At 44.2% G+C, this 22,275-nt stretch overlaps 1 protein-coding gene across 2 annotated transcripts in view; it reads left to right on the top strand.

The window, feature by feature from the left end:
• Positions 1 to 22,275, top strand: part of SOBP (sine oculis binding protein homolog) — a 158,945-nt gene that overhangs the window by 125,678 nt on the left and 10,992 nt on the right. For both annotated transcript variants that reach the window (XM_078054918.1, XM_078054917.1), the window contains one exon: positions 11,404 to 13,356. In XM_078054918.1, coding sequence (XP_077911044.1) covers positions 11,404 to 13,353 — 1,950 coding nt within the window. In that variant the 3' untranslated portion in view covers positions 13,354 to 13,356. The remainder of the gene's footprint in view (positions 1 to 11,403; positions 13,357 to 22,275) is intronic.

The following is a 22,275-nucleotide window of genomic DNA, read 5'->3' as shown; positions in this document are numbered from 1 at the left end:
ATGCAGGGATTATGAGATATCCAAACACTGACAATTGATATATAATTGTTGCTAGTCTTAATTTATTTATCTCTAAAATAAAACATATTATCTGGCCACTTGTCTCTCTCTCTTTTTTCTTTAAGATTTATTTATTTATTTATTTATTCGAGAGAGAGCACAAGTGGGAGGGGCAGGGAGAGAGTCCCAAGCAGTTTCCACGCTGAGCACAGCCCAATGCGAGGCTCGATCTCACGACCCTGAGATGAGGACCTGAGCCAAAACCAAGAGTTGGATGCGTAACCAGCTGCACCATCCAGGCGCCTCTGGCTGCTTGTCTCTTTACAGACTTCTAGTGAATGATACTGTGGTAGTGTCTATTGAGTCAGTTGAATTTACTGGGAGAAAGGACTTATATGAATAACAGGTATGTTTCAACATATAGGAACACATATCTTTGTCCCAGGCTGTCCTGCTTCATACCATTTAGCACTTCAGGTGTTAAACCTGGATGGGAGGATTGGGTTGGGCTAACCCAGGATTTGCTTATGAGAACGGAGTTGTACGAGGGATCGTCAGTGGAGAATCTGGCTTTGGTGGAGTTTTGGCTTTCAACCAGGTGGTTAGCAAGGCAGGATGGCTAAATTCATGGAACAAAGATGGAAGAGAACCAGGCAAAACAACCGTCCACAAAGATCCAGGAAGCTTTTTAGAGACAAAGGAACCAACATGTAGATCCAGAATCAGAAGCAGCTCAGCGCATGCCCCTTAGATACTTAAGAAACTGCCACCAAGTGGGTGTTCTCACAGGTTTTAATTAACTAAAAAGACAAGAGAATAGGTAACCTAAATTATTTCTTTTCCCCAAGTTTGTAAGCCCAGCATCCTAGGCCTTTTGAATTTGCAGCATTGTGCACCAGATGCCATAAATGTCACATTTGTGTGTGACTAAGCATAAGGGATTCCATTGGTGACTCTGGCCCAGGCGACTGGTGCTGGCCTGAAGCTGAGCCTAGGGCTAAAACATCCGCAGTGAGCCTAAGACCACAGCCTGGCCCGCAAACCTCCTCATTACTGCAATTACGTTGCTGTCAAACACTCCACAAGCCATTGGAAAGAGTGGAGGATTTGGGGGTCAAGTGTTTTGTTGATTTCGGTTTCTGGGTTTTATTTTTGTGGTGTGCTTTTTTACTTTGAAGTACACATCATAGGAAAATTCATAGTGGTGGATTTTCTCTTTGTTTTTATAACTGAGGTTTAATAGAAGAATACGGGTAAATCAGAGTAGAGTGTAGGTAGACCAGTTGGCTCTGTGATTTGTTTTATACATCTAAATGTGGTTCTTATACATCTATAATCGTAAAATTAAAATATCTATATTTATATGACACTTTATATTTTTCAGAATGCTTCCATTTGCACTATTTGTTTTGATCCTCACAGCAGAACTTGAAGGGAGATAGAGGGCCCAAGAGTGCAGAAATACGAACCAAAGTTACAGGGTGGGCAGGACATGGGTCTTCTGATTCTTAGCTCACCACTTTCCTCACCAAACCATGCTTCTTCCCAAGTGAAGAGTAAAAGCCTGGGGCATTGAATGAAGATTGGGAAGGATGTATTTAGAGATTTAAGGTTCTCATCAAGAAAAATTTAAATTATCAGGTAAGGAAGAGAGGCAAAACTTCAATAAACCTGTAAAACTGAAGTCAGCAGGTGTGACAGGAAGAGATGGGATAGTGAAGAAGGGACCAGTCCTTCTCAAGAGTAAACAGAGTAATGAGCAGGAATAAACAAATGGCTTCTGACATCTCTCTACCAAGGCAGAGAGTGGGAAGGACCAAGTTACCCTGGATTGGGGGCACAAAAAGATAAAAATAATCTCAGGGATACCTGATATTTGGAGGTTTTTTGTTTTTTGGGGTTTTTTTGTGCCTAGACTAGAGCTAACATGAAGAACTAAAATATAAAACAACATCCCCCCCCCACACACACATATCTAATAGGTGGGTAAAATTCAGGAAAATATATCCTTGTATGGCAATCCATGCACTTCAGAGGAAATGTAAGATGGGAATTTTAGGAAAATAAAAAGAAACACCTAAAGAATTATTTTGGGGTATTGAGTACAAAATCTGAAACAAACATTAAAAATAGATTATTTAGCAAAGAAGCAAGACATGGGACAGCTTACCTAAATATCTGCTAAGAATGTCACTCTTAAAAAACAGAGTAATTGACCTCTCTTCCCATGCCTTGTTGATAGTTCTGAGAAGGTAGAGAAACAATGAGGAGAATCTTACTTTGACCCCCATTTGGTTAATAAGGAGGAGAGCTGCTTAGTATGTGGATGGAGAGAGGAAGTAACCCAACTATCTTGGACTGTGCAGTGGAGAGGGAGAGAATGCTGGGATATGACCAGCCACATTCCCTAGAATTTAGAAAAGCAGATTTTGTTTAAGTTCCAAGGAGAGGTGGATTTAGTCCCATAATCAGAGACTCAGTGTAGTCTTAGTGATGGAGGAGCAACATGAGGGGTGGGAAATTCCAAAAATGAATTCTGTGTCAAAAAGGCTAGGATGCATGAGGGGCTGAACCCTTGGGGAACTGCCCCAAGATAATAAAGGGAGCTCTTAGGGCTATGCTCATGAAAGGAACCAGAAGGAGAGTTGGATAGATCCATGTTTAGAGCAAATGGTTAATATTTAACAAAAACAGGTGAGAAGGCAGGGCTGGGCAACTCTTATTTGGTTTCTTTTCATTGTCTCCCTAAAGAGAATGTTCTCGAGACTGGGTAGGACAGATACCATAAAGAAGGCTATGAATTCCACATTGTGGGCAAAGAGATAGGCAGAAAGCACCTGCTATGCTAAGCAAATTTAGATCTCTGAGCCCCTATGAGGGAACTTGTAGATAATTTTCTATCTACTTTTGTATAATCTTTGCTCTATCATGTTAGATGGGAGAGGCTTTTAAAAGACAGAAAAAGGACAAATATTGACCAGATTTTCAAAACTGGGGGAGAGTTTCTCATTTCTGAAACTCTAGACCCAATAGGCTAGATGGCTTACCCTCAAAAGTCCTTGAATATATCATTAAACAAATGATTGATGAGCACTTAGGAGAAAAAGGTTTTGGTTGACCAGAAGCTCAGAATGAAGCAAGCAGTGTGGCAGAGAGAAAGAGGATGGGTTGCAAGTTCTGGATCTGGATCCTGGCTCCACCATTTGTAGGCTGTGAGTGCTTTGGGAAACCACATCATCTCTTTGAACCTTTGTTTTCTCATTTTCAAGTGAAATGGAAAAAGCAGTAGCTTCTTTACAAGTTTGTTGTCAGAATTAAAGGAGATAAGTGAAAGCTTCAAGCTTGGTACATAACAGTTACTCAGTAAATGTTTGTTTTTAAAAAGCAAAGACCTTATAGCGGGATATGACTGCTAAAAAAAAAAAAAGCACATACATTCTTGGGTGGTATTAGTGGAGGTATATTCGTGGAGGTTATTAGTGGAGGTATTAGTAGAGGGAGAGGAGAGTTCCCTGGACTCTCTGCCAGTCAGGCTGCTGCATTCCATTCTGGGCACCACCCTTTAAGATGGGCATTACCAAGGTGAAGTATATGCCCCGGTACAAGGCACAGGAGAACAGACAGGACAGGAGGGCTCTGGGAACTTGTCCTCCTGGAGAATGGGCACAGGAACAGGGGATGTTTAAAAATAACATTCCGGGGAAACTATGATGGCTCTTTTTAAGTATTTGACAGGCTGAGATTGAGAAGAGGAGTTGGCCTGTGCTAGGAGACCCTGGTGAACAGAACTGCTATCAGTGGGTGGAAGTAACAGGGACATGAAGTGGTTAAGCTTTTTGATAATCAGAACTGTCCATCAACAGAACAGGCTGCCTTAAATTAGGCTGCATAGGGCTCTGCAATTGTATACAATCATCTTTAAAAGGTCACCAGAAAAATCAGTGCAAAGGAGACAGAGCGCTATGATGTGAATCACTGGCTGTGTGGATGTATCTGGATGGTTCTCCCTGTCACAGGAAGTCTGAGTGCTACCTGGAAGACCGTCTATGTATGTGTAGAAGGGAACCCAAGCTTGCTGGGGGAGTCAGATTGAGCTTGACTTGTGAAGTTCCTTAGAGGACTAACTTCTGGAATTTCAAAATGAGGTTATTATCAAATATTAGTCAACCATCTTAATCCTGTAACTTTAAAAGAAAATGCAAAAATCCTTGAGATAGTGGGGGGGAGGGCAATATGGCCTTTGAAGTCAGACAGATCTAAGTTAGAATCTGGATCTGCCATCTATTACCTGTACAGATAATCTTGGGCACGGTATTTAACCTACCTAAACCCCAGTTATCCAGGTAGTAAGGGACTTGTGGAGATTAAACGAGGTAATCCATGTAACAGGGTTAGCATGGTTACTAATGCTTAAATAATGGTAGCTATCGTTAGTATTAAATTCTTATTACATCAAATCGGGGCTTCCAGCAGGCACTATAATAAAAGTCATAATTTTTGATGGGGTGTCTTGGAGAGATTTGAGGACTGGGCAGAGGTGGACACCAGGGGCTTAAGTGGGGACAATCCCTGAGCATCCACAGGTAGCAGCTGGTTCAGTTTGTAAACCAGGGAGCCAAGAAATGTGCACAAGACTGTTAAAAGAGGATTGAATGAGGCTCTGCAAGTAAAGCTCTTAGCCGGGTGTCTGACAGGTTCCAAGTAATCAGTATAGAGTTGGTAAGTGAATGAGAGTTTACCAGGAGCGGCTACGAGCCTCCAAGAAGCAGCCAGAGAATGGGCTGGTTCTTTCTTCCTGGCATGTTTCTCAGGGAGCGCTGTTACTGTTGATGAGCTCATCTCACAGCTGAGCACTTGAGGCTCAGAGTGATTAGGTGCCTGACCCCACCAGGAGCTGGAGGCTGGAGGAGTGGACTTGCTGATCTCTAAGATTCTTTTCAGGGCTAAATTTCATTGCTCTGAGATCTCTTGGGCTATTTCTGTGTCCTCTCAGGGCCAATAACTGGAAAACAGAGAGGCAGACATTTGGCACCAGGTAGACCAGATTTTCCAATGTTCAAATTTTTTAGTTTCCATCTGGATGACTTGTGTTAGGAAGGTGTAAGTTGTATTTATTCAGCATAAATGAAGCCGAGAGTTTTGTGATGATATGCTAATACTCTTAGGCAAGCTAACACGTCAGACCAAAGGGACCTTCTTCTCAGTCATGTGTTTGGCTGTGAGGAGGACCCATGGTCACTGACTACAGGCCAGGATTCCATATCTTACTTTGTCTGTAGAAACAGACTTGGGTCAGTAATGAGCCATTTGTCAATGCTCATTGAGATCCTGCAAACCAAGCCCATCTCTTCTCTGCTTGACAGAGTTCATGGCACATGTGCAAAAGAAGGGTCTTGCCCTGGTCACCTGGGCCAAGACTTCTGAAATCCAGCTTAAAATGTATACAAAAACTTTGAGTCATGGTATAAGGTTCCTACAGGGTGGTTTTCTAATGAGATTTTAAATTCTAACAAAGATGCTCGTTGCCTCTCCTTGAGTTCCAGATCCAATTAGAGGAATGAGAAAGGAGAGGGAAGAGAGAGAGACCAAACTACAAAGCAAAACAAAAAACCAAATAAGATCCATAAATAAAAAGAACTATGTAGCAAACATCATCATGTTGAAATCCAAACCTGCAGAAAGTTTATTTTGAAAATGAACTTCTCCATGAATTTGCTTTAAAAAAAAAAAAAAAAAAAAAAAGCCCTTGCTTGTTCTAAATCCCTCTCCTGATTTCTGGGTGGCTTTGCAAAATATCTATGGCTAGGCCATCTTTTTCTGTCCTTCACTCTCTAATCCAGCTTTGCAAGGAAACTTGGAATGGTGAGCTTGGTCCCTGAATCAGGTTTTGGTGCACCCCTCCCTGCTCCATGGGGGCTCGTCCTCACATGCATTCTCCCATGCAGGGCCTGGGTCATCCTGTCTGAAAGGCCGGTGCTACTGTGGCTTTTGGCCCTTCCATGTAATGAGTCAAGCAGATCGCTCATCAGCTCTGTTTTTTAATAAAACATGAATAGCACAGTTTATGGCTTCCACTATTCAAACAGCAGTTGAGCCGGAGAGGAATTATTCCTTTTAATGGTTCGAACACTCTTTTCCAAGCAGCCATGCTGCTTTGTCAAGCTTTCGCTTGAATTAGAGAATCACTGGCCTTGGAAAAGGAGGGCTCTGGCAGGAGGAGTTGACTAGGGTCTTCTCAGGCTGGTGGTCAGCTGGGATGCGCATAGAACCATCAGCTCGGTTCCCTGCAGACAACCCCTCTGTTACCCTGGGACAGTCTCCTAGGAAGCTGGGTGGGGGGCTGGTGACTGTGAGGTGCTGCAGGCATTTGCCCAGAGAGAAACACGCTCCCTTCCGTCTCCAAGACACACAGGCTCATAGGAAAGCTGTGCATGACAATTACCCGTTCCTTACTCACATTGCCATAGAAACATCCTCCCATTAGTTAAAATGAACTTAAACATATGGGATGTTCCTGGGACATCAGCAACCACGAGGGAGGCGGGCTAGGGACTGAAAAAAATGCACTGTGCCGCAAGCGGAGGGATCTGCTTTGGCACACAGGCACTGCTCCTTCCTACTGTTAGGGCCGCTTCACAAAGGCGAAAACCGCAGCTGAGATTTCCCTAAGTTGCATCGCTAGTAAACAGCGGAGCCCAGGCTCAAACCCACATCTTCTGATTCCAACTCCCGGGTGATTTCCATAGCATCTTTGCTGCCCCAGGGCACTGAATTAGTGTCTAACCCCAAAAAACAGTTGTGGGACCATGGGACCGCCAGGTCAGGCTGGAAGCAGGCTTCCAGGTGGGGTCAGTTTGAGGCCCTCCACTCACGTGGTGAGGTGACGACAGGTAGGGCAGACCACAGACTCTTTAAATAAAAACACTGATCGCCCCCATCCTTGTCTATCTGTCCTCCTTTGCTTCACTCTTGGGTGAGCTCATGATTTTCTTTTTTTTCCTTTTGAGCTAATGTGGACTGCAAGATCAGCGCCACATTTAACAGGCCGAGACCCAGAGAACTGGCCTCTTAGGGCAAGCTACAATTTCGCTTAAGGAGCTATAACTTCTGAGCTATTACCTGGGTGCTATATTTGTGGAAAGTTAGGAGCACATGAAGATTTTGTTTTGTTTTTCAAAATGTTGATGGCATTCAGGGGATTGCTAATATCTTTTTATTGTTCCATTGCAACAAATGTCTTTGCCCAGATAAGAAAGATTTCAGCAAAAGGATTTCTTAATTAAATAGTGCCTCATGCCAAATTACCACTCAGAAGGCAGCGGTGGGTTCCATTAAAGGGTGAACTTCACTCCCACAGTCGACAGATGATTAATGTGTTAATTAGGAACCCTGACCCCCTCCCTGGTCACCCGAATCTTCTCTTAAGCCCAGCAGAATGTATATATTATGCCCATGTGGGTAACCTCATGGCATACTTTGGCTTTGACTTTGGACGTTTATATAAAAATAAAGGCTCAGTTGCCAACATGAATAGCTTTCTTTCTTTCCAGGGGAAATACAAGATGGAAAGAGTTATAGGAACCAGAAGTCCTGCCTTCCAGTTTTCTTCTATCAAGAGCAAGTGATATTTCTGCTGAGGCAGTGTCTTTTGAGTAGTTTAGCGGTGTAGGTTGCCACACATTTATTTATTTCACAGGAAAGGAGTGAATCCATCAGGCCACTGAGCTTATAAGTACTACCCTGGCAGTCAGCCACCAAAATATAAATACTCTAAATGGACTAAAGGAAATGTTCATTCTGTTGTTTAGAATTGGACACATCCCAGGAAGGTAAATTTAATCTTTTTGAGGACTGCTGTTATAGGGTTGAATGGAATACGCATTTGTTTATCTCTTTTGTGATCTTTTTGTCTTCCTGGTGATACATTATGTATTTGTGATACGAAGCATTTCAGCTGTCTTGCTCAATGGCCTTGCCTTAGCTGATTGTTCAGTCCCCAGATTGCCATCGTTAAACGGCTTCAGCTTCAGCTCTGTCCAATCTGGGACCTGTTAGGGAGAGAAGTGGGACCAAAGAGGCCAGATTCCAACAGAAACAAAGCTGGGGTGGAATTAGGGGGAAATCATTCCAGAGCCCAGTGAGTTGAGCTCTGCACTTCTTAATCTTTATCTTTGAAAATATCTGAAGGAATTCTGGTACTTCTTGGCATAATAAGAAAAAACTAATGCCTCAAAAAGTTAAAAAAAAAAAAAAATTAAAGCCGCCTGTGGAAAAAGAAAGGAAGAATACCCCATAACACGCAATTCAGAAAACCATAGTTTATGAGACACATGCTGTGTATTTCAGGGATATGCAAATGTTATTTTATTAAAGAGAGAGCTCTATAGTATATATTTTCACCTAACTGTCACATCTTAAGTAGTCAGCTCAGGCTCCTATGATGAAATCTTTAATTACCAGAAGTGTGTCATTAGTTAGATGTGGAATGAATGATAGAACTGTGTGTTATTGCCTCGCATGATATAGCCATTTGTGCCGTAAATTCATTGACCTCATCTTAAATGATGTGTCCTGTAAGACAGACTTGATTCATTATTTCTTAAGTGACAGGTTTTTTTTCCTCTAATAATTTTTTGCTTCATCAGAAGCATTGCTTTTCTGTATTTTTAGGTCAGTGTTCTGAATTGAAATATAATAGGGCAAAGATACACACACATTCACACTCACATTACCCAAAACGAGATAGTCATAAAACTTTCACACTATCACCTAAATGCTTTAGGATGTTGTAGAAAATGAAGTTGTAAACATTAGGCCTTTGCTTTAACCGGAAAGTTTGATGCAATAGAATTTTGCTTTAAAACTTTGATGTCTGAAATTCTTTTTATGTGGAAATAGATAAAATGTGGTAGAGAATTCTCATTTGATCATTGGGATGGATCTATGAGCATTCCTTATTCATCACTGAATTATTAAAAGTGAAGGAAGAGAAGGAAGGGAGAACATTTAAGTTATATTTAGATTATTTTTTGTGACTCCACTTGAAAATATTTATTTAGCTTGAGGAAACAGAGGAATCCTCTGGAGGCAAATAATTCAATCTGGCAATTTAAAAACCAATTAAGGATTTCAGAAAACTCTTTCCCCTTATGGTTAAAAAATAAGATCCAAAAGAAATATGCCAGAAAATTTGGCATATTATTTTAATTAGTTTAATTCATTGATAATATTTTTTAGTTCATGATTAAAGAAGCTATATTTGATCCTTTCCTTCAAGCTTATAAATTTACATTTTAGGCTTTCTATGGATGCCTAATATTGAAACAGAATCGGGTGGCTTTATTTCATACAGGGATTTAAATGTCACATCATTACATATTAACTTTATAAAAATGATCAGGTTTTAAAAATAATAACTTACTTGCCTCAAGGTTTAACTATTAGTTTATTAACCTTTATCTAGATAAGAATTTTGAGGGCCTGATGGATTTTGTGTGTTTCTTTTCATCAGAGACAATTCTGCACTTACTTGTAAACTTGTAGACATCTCAACTATGATTTAAAAAAAAACAATCCCGTAATTCTAAAGAAACCTGAAAATACTGACCGAAACCCAGAAGTATTTTAGCATTGAAATTATTCCTCTCGCAACAAGGATTTTTGAAAGGGTAATTTCATATGAGACTACACAAAAAACAAATGTTTGCCAGTAAGTATCTGTTATTCAGTCTCATGCCTTGCAGTATATTACCTGCAAGTATCAGTGGGAAAAAAAAAAGAGAAGGAAGAGAGTGGATTTACACATACAGACCCACATCTGCCAAAGTGTATGCACCCCCAGTCACATACTAGCATACCACCACTGTTTACAGTCAAGGAAAGCTGAGAGTTAAATGAGATGAGTAATCAAATGCCCAGCATATGTTGTTTTTGCATTGTTGATGTGACCAATCATGATTAAAAGTTATCATCTTTTAATGCTATCAGTTTACCATAGTTAAAAAAAAAATAACATGCACCAACAACGGAACAACACACACCCTCCTCAACAAAAACAAGGTCCCATTTAGAGCGATATTGGAACCAATGCTTTATGGAGGAGAGCCTTGAATTCAGTGAACTCACCATTTCACTGCATTTCAGAATTCTTCCTCTGCTGCTGTATGGATTGAGTGCTAAGGAAATGACGAAAAAAAAAAAAAAGAGAGAGAGAGAGAAAGAAAAAAGAAAAAGAAAAAAATCGTGTGTGTAATTTTCAGTCAGAAAAGTAAGGCACTGAAAGAACTACTGAAAATTTTGACATCTGTTTATCTGTTTATAGCTATGGCAAGATTACTCATATTAATTCTTGTTTAAAATGCCATATGAAGGAAAGACATTTGTGCAAACAAGAGTCATATTTGAATTGTAGATCATGTCTTCACCATCTGTGAGAGCTGATGGTGTTGCAAAATTAATGTGTTAATGAAATCACAATAATTTCTCCAAAGTAATGGGTTCTGAAGCCGAGAATGACTATTTTTTGAACTTTGATGTCTAGTGATTTCCAATTGGGAAAAGCTCTCAGCCTTTAATTAGTTCTGCAGCCCAACTTTAAAATAAATTTGGTGATATCTTTCTTTTGCCAGGAGTAGATTTGAAGGGGGGAAGAAGCCATAACAACTTTTGGAAAACGTTCTCTGGTGTTTGAAAAGTTGTTAAATAAGACTGCCTGCCAAGAAATGTCACCAAAAATTCTGACTACTGAGAGAGAGTGGGCAAACAGCTCAAAAAATAATTCTAGCTTGCTGCAACATCGCAGGTTGCGAATAGCTAAACCTCACACAGACTTCATGACTAATTCCAAGTTTCCCTTTGGAAGCCAGACATAATGATGTTCCGCGCTTTGTGTTATTGGTTAACACAGCACAACCTTTCCAACTGCATTATTGAACATAGTCAATAGTGTAAAGTACTTTGCGTGAGGAGAATTTTATGGGGCTCTATTTCAAAGGCCACTGAACGTTCTGGAGGATCCTCCTCTCCACAACTGTTCACATTTACATTGACAACGAGCCTCTTTGACAGGTGAAAATATGTGGGCAGGTAGATGTACGCCTTTCTGTCAGATCCACCTTTACATTGAGCTTAACAGGCACAACAGGGTTTTGGGTTGTTGTTGAATTGTTTTTAATGGAAGATGGTGATAATTGCTATTCCAAAGAGTTACTATTTAAAAAGCAAGTCTGACTTCCAAGGAGAAGTCATTTCACGAACATTTAAGAATGTTACCTTTCAGAAAGGAACACTTCAGCCTGTTCGAAAAATTGTGATAAAGTTTGAAAGAACCTCTCTGTGAAACATGAAACACGATCTACCAGAGGAAATTGCTTATCTTGTTTTCTTTTTATTACTGTGTTGTAGGTATGTGACTGGTGTAAGCACATAAGACACACAAAAGAATACCTGGATTTTGGGGACGGGGAAAGAAGGCTTCAGTTCTGCAGTGCAAAATGTCTCAATCAATACAAAATGGACATTTTCTACAAAGAGACACAGGCCAATCTTCCAGCTGGGCTGTGCAGCACATTACACCCTCCCATGGAAAATAAAGCAGAAGGCACCGGGGTGCAGCTGCTCACTCCAGACTCTTGGAATATCCCTCTAACAGATGCTCGGAGGAAGGCCCCCTCCCCGGTGGCTGCAGCTGGCCAAAGCCAGGGCCCTGGCCCATCGTCGTCCACCACCGTCTCTCCATCTGACACTGCCAACTGCTCTGTTACTAAAATCCCCACGCCAGTGCCCAAGTCCATGCCCATCAGCGAGACTCCAAACATCCCTCCTGTCTCCGTCCAGCCACCTGCTAGCATCGGGCCTCCCCTCGGTGTCCCGCCTCGCAGCCCTCCCATGGTGATGACCAACCGCGGCCCGGTGCCGCTGCCCATCTTCATGGAACAACAGATCATGCAGCAGATCCGCCCGCCCTTTATTCGTGGGCCGCCGCACCACGCCTCCAACCCCAACAGCCCTCTGTCCAACCCCATGCTCCCCGGCATCGGGCCCCCGCCCGGCGGCCCCAGGAACCTGGGCCCCACTTCCAGTCCCATGCACCGGCCCATGCTGTCGCCCCACATCCATCCCCCCAGCACCCCAACCATGCCTGGGAACCCCCCGGGCCTGCTGCCCCCACCGCCCCCGGGCGCGCCCTTGCCCAGTCTCCCCTTCCCGCCGGTGAGCATGATGCCAAATGGTCCGATGCCCGTGCCCCAGATGATGAATTTCGGGCTGCCGTCGCTCGCCCCGCTGGTGCCGCCCCCCACCTTGCTCGTGCCATACCCCGTGATCGTGCCCCTGCCTGTGCCCATCCCCATCCCTATTCCCATCCCTCACGTCAATGATTCCAAGCCCCCCAACGGATTCTCCAGCAACGGGGAGAACTTCATTCCGAGCGCCCCTGGCGACTCCTCAGCGGCCGGAGGCAAGCCAGGCGGACACTCCCTGTCCCCCAGGGACTCCAAGCAGGGCTCGTCCAAGTCTGCGGACTCGCCGCCCGGCTGCTCCGGCCAAGCCCTGAGCCTAGCGCCCGCGCCCGCGGACCACGGCCGGAGCGAGGTGGTGGACCTGACGCGGCGCGCCGGCAGCCCCCCGGGCGCGGGCGGCCAGCTCGGCTTCCCCGGCGTGCTGCAGGGCCCGCAGGACGGCGTCATCGACCTGACGGTGGGCCACCGAGCCCGGCTGCACAACGTGATCCACCGCGCTCTGCACGCGCACGTCAAGGCGGAGCGCGAGCCGGGCGCCGCGGAGCGCAGGACCTGCGGCGGCTGCAGGGACGGCCACTGCAGCCCGCCCGCCGCCGGCGACCCGGGCCCGGGCGCCCCCGCGGGCCCCGAGGCCGCCGCGGCCTGCAACGTCATCGTGAACGGCACGCGCGGCGCCGCCGCCGCCGCCGAGGGCGCCAAGAGCGCAGAGCCGCCGCCGGAGCAGCCCCCCCCGCCGCCGCCGCCCGCGCCCCCCAAGAAGCTGCTGTCGCCCGAGGAGCCGGCGGTGAGCGAGCTGGAGTCGGTCAAGGAGAACAACTGTGCTTCCAACTGTCACCTGGACGGGGAGGCAGCCAAAAAGCTGATGGGGGAGGAGGCCCTGGCGGGGGGCGACAAATCAGACCCGAACCTTAATAACCCCGCGGACGAGGACCACGCGTATGCTCTGCGGATGCTGCCCAAGACGGGCTGCGTGATCCAGCCTGTGCCAAAACCCGCGGAGAAGACTGCCATGGCGCCGTGCATCATCTCCTCGCCCATGCTCAGCGCCGGGCCGGAGGACCTGGAGCCTCCGCTCAAAAGGAGGTGCCTCCGAATTAGAAATCAGAATAAGTAAAAGGTTTGTATGTCCACCGGGGTGCTCCCCCGCACGAGCCAGTGCACCTCTCCTTACTCCTTACAAGGCAGAGGCGTGCGAGAGTTATATTGATAATCATGATTTTACCGTACATGTTTTATAGTTCACCTAGTGTGGTCACACGCTGTCATCAGATTGATCCAACATCATTCCCATTTTACAGCTGAGGAAACTGCGTCACAGCATGCAGATGCCATGCCCAAGATGACTTATTTAATGGTGAAGCCCAGTCTTGCACCTGACTTGAAACACTACCTACTATTCCTTTTTCTTTTTTAAAGATTTTATTTATTTATTTGACAGAGAGAGAGGGAACACAAGCAGGGGGAGCAGGAAAGGGAGAAGCAGACTTCCTGCCAAGCAGGGAGCCCGAAGCAGGGCTCGATCCCAGGGCGCTGGGATCATGACCTGAGCTGAGGCAGATGCTTAACGACTGAGGCACCCAGGCACCCCTAAACTTTTATTCTTATGCTCATCTCTGTAATTGACCCTGTTGAAGAAGAGGATGGTGTGAAGAGGAAGGAGAGATTACTTGGGACCCTTAAATGTTCAGTCATGAGGTTACAGAGCTGTGTTAAAAGGTGAGCCGGGCCACTTCCTGGAGGCTGGTAGGCGTATTGGCAGAATGTCTCAACTTACCAAATTTTCTCAAAAACCATAGATTCCATTTGCAAGATGAGAATAAAAACTAACTTTCTTATGTGCTTATGCCAACTGAACCCGGGCCACTAAGCCACATTTCCCTGGAAGAGTGTTGGAAAAGTGGCCCATAGCTCCTGTTGAGGGAGTCTCTTCCTTCATGTTGTCATGAAGCATTCCCTAGGGCAGGCCTCTGGCATTGTTGACCAGCTTTGCGTTCTCTCCTTTTTGGGGCTCAGTGGCTCAGCTGGTGGGTTGCTCACCTCTGCAGACAGTGGAAGGATTTGATAGGGCAAAGGGCCACGCTGCCAAAGTGGCTGAGAGTACATATATCTGACCTCAGGAAGGGAATCCTGCTTCATGCCAAATGAGCTATTGGTAATGAGTCCAGAATTTCAGTAAGGGGGAGAAGGACTAGCATGTGTAAGCATGCCCACCAGAGCCAGATGTGGCCTCTTCTGATCCTCCCACCAACTGGCATGATCGGCATCATCTCTACCTCAGCAAGGAGGAAGATAAGGCATGGAGGTGTTGTCCAAATGAGAGCTACCAAGTGGGGGAAGCAGTATTTAACTCGGGCCTGCCAGACCCAGGCCCGCTATCCCAGAGGACAGCAAATGGGCTAACGTTCAGTTGAGGCTTATCAGCGGTTTGTGGAGAGAAAGGGAAGAGAAATGAACACTTATTGAGCACCTAACTTGTGCACAGTTCCTTCCAGGAGCTGGGGAATACTAAGGTGAATATGATGCAGTGCCTGCCCTCAAGACACTTAAAGTCTGGTGGGGATATAAACCCAGGGAGGAAGGAAGCCTGGGTAGAAGTGGACCTTATAGGAAGAACAGTTGCTCACATTTGTATGTGCAGGCCCTCTTCTAAGTGTTTTTCAGTAGTATTTATTTGGATCTGGATCTATATGATAATTATTGTTGTCTTCATTCTACTGACGAGGAAACTGAGACATAGAAATGAAGTAATTTGCCCAAGAGGACCAAGTTAGTAAGCAGTCAAGATTCAAATCCAGGCTGTTTGACCCCAGAGCTGCATTTTCTTTAAACCGCTGTAAGAGAATAGGCCAAATGGTCCCTTTATTACCCTACTTGATGAAATTCTTTTATTCACCTTAGTTGTCTTGGGGAAGGTTCCTAGACAAAAACCAAGCATACCTACCAAGTTCTCTAAGTGTTGAGACAGTGTTCAGTTTTTTTTTGTTTTTGTTTTTTTTTTGGTCAATGTTCAGTTCTTGTTTTTCCAGCAACAACAACAAACCTAGAATACCAGCCCATTACTCCACAGTGGGAAATATAAATGTGGGCCAGAACACTTGATGTGGCATGTCCAGACCATTGTCTCTAAGTTGGCATATTTATGGGGGCACCTACCTACCTAACAGCCGGAGGTTTGTTTGGGAAGCAGAGAGCCAGCGCTAGGGGGCTTGTTGGGTGGTGCAAGAAGGCTTTCCCAGTCACCATAGTTTGAGGTTTCCTTTTCCATTGCTGGCTTTGCCAGTAGGAGCAGAACACTAAAAATCAGCTCACCATCTTGGTTTTACATCTACGAGTTCTGTTGTCCGGAGACAGATGGACTCAGCCTTCTCGTAGTCACCTCAGTTACTCTGGTCTTCATCAGAGTAATTTAATCTGGCTAATAAAGCGGTGAGCAACAGGAAGGTATGGGATGAAGAAGTGATGACCTCTAGAAAGCCAAAAAGCATTGTGAATTGGAATTTTAAATATATTCTAGTATCACTCATTCTGATGACGTTACTTACGGGAGGAACGGGAGGGTGAACGATTTTACTACCATTACTAGAGTGAGAAGTGACCAGGTCAAGAATAGTGCCACTGGTCCATGAGTAGCATGGGGCCCAAAGAACATAAAAGCATGAAATATACGATGGCTATTTGGATGATATATGTTGCTGAATAAAGAATCAGGCTAGGGTCTTGTATGCAGACCCCAGAATCGTTACTAAAAATATTAACCTGGCTTCAGCCAATTTCCAGAAGATGCAGTGACAAAATTGCCCATAGCCCCTTGAGATTGGAGAGTTCTTTTTATGATGGGTCCCCCAAGAAATTACAGCTTTTCTCTAAAGTCAGAGACACTCAGGCTTGGCCAGCTCCAGCAGGGTGACAAGGCAAGTGATTTAAGATGGGGGAGAACTGCCTCTCCTTCACTAAATCACATTTCCTCTTGCCCTCTGGAGTTGCATGTCACCTCGAAGTGCAGTCTCAACCCGCCGTAAATCACTCACATTCTCTGACCCTTCCTGATTCTCTGTGCACATGTGGTGCTGTTTTTCTTCGGTGCCTTCAGAAACCCAGCCCATTCATATGGTTGTGGAAATTGGAAATGCATCCGTTAAATAAAGGGCGGCATGGCTTTTGTGCCCTGACAGGGAACACTGTTGGTGACGAGTTAAAGCCAAAGTGGAAAGCATTAAACTGGACTGAGTTGTGGCGGATGAGGCACAGCTGAGTGATTTCTCCATGTGCTTGTTGGTGACTCACACGTTATTTCTCTTGGAAAGTCTGTCGGTAACTTGTCAGGGTTCTTCATACTTTTCCCCTCTGCCTGCCGTTCTCATACTCTATTACTGGTTTGTTTGTTTATCATTTTAAGCAGATTCAAAGCAGAATCTGAAATCAGTATCTTGAAATCAGTAATCCAGGCGGCTACAGTTTTCTTCAAAGAAGCCATCATATTTGCTAGTTCTTGGCAAATACTAGGTTTGGTGTTTTTTGTTTTTTCCATTTTGAAGTGATTCTGTTCCTGGTTACCTGACTTTATGCATTCTTCTCTGTTGATATGATTACAAATGATTTCAATGGGCAGATATTGTCTTAGATGCAGAACTAATTAAGTTTTAGTCGAAGATTTTGAAAGATTGTAATCTTCCTTTAATCTTCAACTTTCAAGACTCCAAATACCAGTTCTGCAGCTTCTGTAGGCTGGAAAAAATATTCCCCCAAATAATAAGAAAAACAATGTATAAACATTTTCCAAACTATTCTATCCACAAAGAATTCCATTTGTAAATGGAATACTCCCTTCTTTGTCTTTGCCTGGGAGCTTGGGGGATCGCTGTTTGTATTTGTACATTTTCTGAATTTCTACAGTTTACACTTGTTTATGGTACATTGGGGAGTTCAGAGTAACCATTTGCAAATGTTTGAAGCTATTCAAAAGAAAATATCCCCCCCTCCTCGATTTTCCAGGGAAATGACATATTCTAAGTAAAATAATCAATGGAAAAAATGTGTACCATGAGTAACCTTTTCGCCCTCACTTTTTCTATCCCCCTGGAGCAACAAGTCCATACAACTTCCCACCTTTGTGGCTTCCAGATTTCGTACATGTTTCTAAAACAGGAAGAAAACCTGGGACTCTTTTCCCTGGCCCCAATTCCACGCTGCTCCCTCAGCCTCAGCAGCAGGGACGCCTCCCACTTTTTGTTTTCTCCGGGAGAGCTGGAGGAGGCAGCCGGAGTTGTGGCTTCTGGGAGTTTAATTATTAGTCTGGTTATGGAGCCACAGTCCCAGGAAAGATGATCTCGGGGGTGGGGGGTGGGGTTGCTGACCTCATTGGGAAAGCCCGAAGGGTGGAGGTGACAGGTAACTGTTTGCCAGTTTAGTTTCTCCAGCTGAGAAGTCTGAGAGAGTCAGCTGCCTGGGAAGTCAGGTCAATACATTGGAAATACTACTATGGGTGCCTCCTATGGAAGCAAGGAAAAAGAAGAAAACCTGAGAGCAAGGAGAGGAAATCCATCCCAATGGGCTGTGCTCAGATCCTCTGCCAGACTAGAGATCCTTAATGTCCTGGTACTTGGTTATGGGATGTGTGAATCGGCCACATAATCCCTGATGTTCAAGTTTCGGCTGTCTGTCGGGATGCAGAGGGCTGTCCAGTTCTAGGTAGGGGTAATTCACAGAGCCAGAGGGAAACCACCAGGTCCACATCATGGACACGTGTGAGTGGGGTGGAGCTTTCTGTGATCATTTCAGACGCGCAGAGGAGATTTTTCTGGAATGCACAGGGTCAAGATCGGCCGTAGCCACATGTCGTTCAGTGCCGCTGACTCTATTTTAACCCTTGCAACAAAGGGTGGAAGGAGGGCTTTAATGTGCAAGCATCTGGCTTTTGGATATTATTTCAATCAGATTATGGTGGAATAGGAAATGACGTATGTGACCGGGTATTTGCTTCTTTCAGATGTAGCCGTAACCCTCCGTCTTCAGCAGGGCTGGGACTCGGGTGCGCTGAGAGAGTGCTTAGTGCGCCAACTTTAAAGAACTCAGTTTCAGGGGTGTGCAGATGCCGTGCTAATCCTGGCCTGGCTTCCAGGCCTGCCGGCTGATGTGGTCGCTCCCTCAAGCTGCTGCCCTGCGCCCTGGACTAGTCCATGGACGGCCTTCAGCGGCTCCCCCTGGAATTCCAGGGCAAGTTTTATGTAGCTGTGCACTGAGGCATTTTCCTAGGAGGAGAGGTCTGTAGATCTTGGCTTCTGAGGAAGCATGCCTGACGTCTCTGAAGGATTATTTTATATTATCACGAAGCCATATCTGAGCTGGAATTTTTCTTGTCGCTCTGAGGAAACTGATTTAATGCTAAAGGTTCCTTTAAAACAGAATTATTCGTAGCGGTTTCCGCCGTGGACCTAATATTGCAGAACCACTGTTGCTGCTATGTAACGTAGCACTTGCTTCCAGAAGATGGTCTTTAGTGACAAAAGGCAAAAGGCTGTAGACCCTTCATATCCCGAGAGTGCAAGAAAAGAAACAAGCTGGATACTTCCCCAGCCCCTTGACTTCTGAAGTTTCTACTGTAGAGGGAGATGCTGTCCTTCAGTGGACAAGCTTCTGCCCTGCTTCTGAGGCCAAGGAGCAAAATGGCTAGCGCCCGGGAAGTGGATGGCTCAGTAAATACCAAGGCATTGATGGAGCTGTGTCTGGAAGCACTACCCGTTTTCCCTAGCTCCCTAGTATGCTTCTTCAGCTGGAGAGAGTGGGCTTGGAGAGGGGAAAGCATTCGATCACCTATGAACAAGCCATTGCTCAGAAAGGCACTGGAAATAAACTCCCTGTCTCATTTCCAAAGAATCATTCCCTTGCCAGCCTGAGCGGTGGCCTGGGCATCATGGTCCAATCATTTACACCTACCTTCGTGCAGACAAGCACTGAGGAGGGGCAGAGGTGTTTGAGGACCAAAATACACTCCAGCATGGGACACTTCCTCATGTAGTGAAACACCTCCACCCCCAGCATGCTGCCTTTTCCAGATTCTCTTGTCAGAGAGATTGTGCCAAAGGGACAGAGGGGGCCATTCTGTTTCCCTTCACCCCGTCCTGCACAGAATTATTGTGTATTCTTCAGTTGCCGGTCTAGACGGGTGGCACTTCATACGTGAATGCATGTTAAGGTCACCATGCTGCATGTGTAAACTTTTTTGTGTTTAATGCCTCAAACGCATAAAAGGAATCCATTTCAGAGAAACAAATAAATTAGCTTTAAAGGATAAATGATGTAACGCTGGCATCATTTAAAGGGTCCCATTCTCACGGAAAAGGGGTAAATGCCATCTCCAGTTCCATCTCTAAATGTTAACCGCATAGAGCTCTTCTCCAAATCTGTGGATTTCCACAGCATTCTGCCTGACAAACAAGTCGGGTGGGGTCCGGACTGAGAACGTGAGGCCATCCACAAAGAGGGAGAACACACACACACATACACACAGATTATTTCAAGGATCATTTAAAAGATTCTAGTGACAATGACTGGAGCAAAAGCAAATGACAAGAACAACCAAAACTTGAAATCCACCTCTCATGCTCTAGAATAGCTCCTGAGTGCACGACACATTCTTAGATTGGAAACCAGTCAAGTTGTCCCCAAGATCTTTTAACTCTTCGCTTTTCGTACTGAGCTATGGGCATAAGCAACAGCTTGCGTGTGCAGTTTTACCAAGTTTCCCCAGTGCCTCTCTGAATAGGGAGAAGGGGCCTTTCCACAGAGCCGCGGGGTCCAGACTGTGACAAATCAAAGCTGCCAGGCACTCCCAGCCTCATTCCACCCAGCTCTTTGGCTGTGCTGCTGGATGTCTCATCATTTCTCCCTTTGAACCTCTGGTGTGTTGTCTCTTTTTGATAGCAAGCTGTGCTTTGTTGCGGGTGAAAAGGGAGGTAAGAATGTGACTGATAGCATTTACGGAACAGGAGGGAGAGACACACTTTATGGACTCATTTGATATGAACCATTGACCTAACATCCCAAAAATGCAATTAAAAAGTATATCTCTCTCTCATTTGCATGGCTTATTTCCCCAGACATGTTTTTGGTATTGAAAATGAATGGTATTCCCATACAACATGTGTCTCAATTTGTAATGATATCCTCCTCGCAGCTGGCTGAGTTCTCGAAGTGTTTCTAAAATGTTACTGTCTTAAATTTGAGCCAACCTACACTAACAAATTATCTAGAAGCAAAGTGGCTAAGCTGCATTTGGTGAGAGAAAGGGAAACCCTATATTTCATCCTTCAACTCTTGTTTTGGAAATTCAGACTGTAACATGATCTTTTTCTGAGGAAATCTACACATGCACACTTTAAAAATTGTGCAGATTGGGTGTTGTGGGAGCAAGAACGATCAGGTTTAAGTTTCTCTGCAAAGTTCTGCATCCCATCAATAAGCTCTTTTGATATTTTAAACCCATATTTAGAGTAATTTCAAGATATTTGGAGCACATGTGGTTAAATGTAAAACTTTGTCCTTATGATTTGTTAGATGCTTATACTTTAAATATTTATAAGCCATTTTTAAGTACTTTATCCAAAAGCTCTCTCCCCCTGGAATACTATAATTGAGTGGTATCCGAGCATCATTATATAGAGAAGATATGGGGTGAAGTCACTGCAGCATGCATGTACATTCTTCCTGCTTTTCTGGTTTTAATTCAAATGCTATTTTTAGTAGATTCCGCCTATTTAAAAAATGTATAAAAAGTCATAAACAGGGTTGGTTGTCTGTGATTTAAAAAAAATTACCCAGTTGTCCCGAAGGTAAAATGTTCAACTTGAATCGTGTTGTGTCTCACCACTTTGTCTTGTCCTGGGAGTAATTAGTGAGACTTTCCGGGAGAGCGTTGGATCTGGATCTGTGGCCACATGAGTTTAAAGTGTCATATCGTTCGTCTGAAGTGTTTTAGGGGCAATTTATTGGTGGTTAGATTGAACTCTTTATTATTCGCCTTTAGCCGTCTTGGAAAGTAAGACCTAGGATCCCGTCTTTATCAGAGGTCGTCTGTCTGTGCACTTCATATTAAAAAGAGGAGAGGAAAAATAAAAAAACCTTTTTCCACACTCAGAATCCATTTAAGCTTCAGAGGTTATAAATTTCAAACTGACCACAGGCCTCTGGGGCTCACACTCTTTTATGGCTGGCAAAATACAACTTTCTGGTAAGAACGGGGAGAAGAGGCTTAAAAAGGCTCATAAACTTGCTTGGACATCTAATAGCTCTTACCAAACAGCATTTTCATGAGTTAAGTGTAAATGAGTCAGAAACATATAGATTGAATTTCTTTTAAAATACACATGGGTTTAAAAATTAAGGCCAAAGTGCTTGGCAAAATAAGTTTTGGTTTTAGCCAAACCCCAAATGTTTGAAAAAACTATTTCTTCAATTTGCCAAACCAAAAATACATCCAGGTCCCTCCATTCCTCTCGTTTAATACGATGGCATCATAAACATGGGACTTAATGTCTATTTTCATATCCACCAAGGTTTGAGCAACATGAATCCTAAATGTTAATTGAAAAACTATGAAAAATGTTGGAAAAACATTATGGCTCTGCAAATGAAGATGAGGGGCCACAGGTTCAGAGTTCTGATTTTGACAGCACTCCTCACCGTCTGATCATCTGATCAACTTGTTCTTTGTCTCAGCTGTGTATGTGCGTGCGTGTGTGCGCGTGTGTGTGTGTGTGTGTGTGTGTGTGTGTGTGGCCTATGAAGAGGAATAATAGCTTTTAAAAAAATTCTGTATTTGGAGTTCTTAATTTATACTTAATTCATATTTTACAGTCCACAAATTTAATAAATTCCCAATCATATCCAAACAGAGAGAGGCAGTCCCCTTTCACTTATTGATAGTTAGAGATGGTCTTCATGTCTTTCCCTAAAGAATAAAACATATCTATTTTTTTAAAAACATATCCATTTTTAACTAATGATATCTAACACACACTTTGTGCAGGGACGCTGTTGT

The sequence above is a fragment of the Halichoerus grypus genome, chromosome 9, assembly GCF_964656455.1.
Source record: "Halichoerus grypus chromosome 9, mHalGry1.hap1.1, whole genome shotgun sequence".
NCBI lineage: Eukaryota > Metazoa > Chordata > Mammalia > Carnivora > Phocidae > Halichoerus > Halichoerus grypus.
Note: the sequence above shows the minus strand (reverse complement) of the source record. Positions and strands in the feature narration are given on the sequence as shown.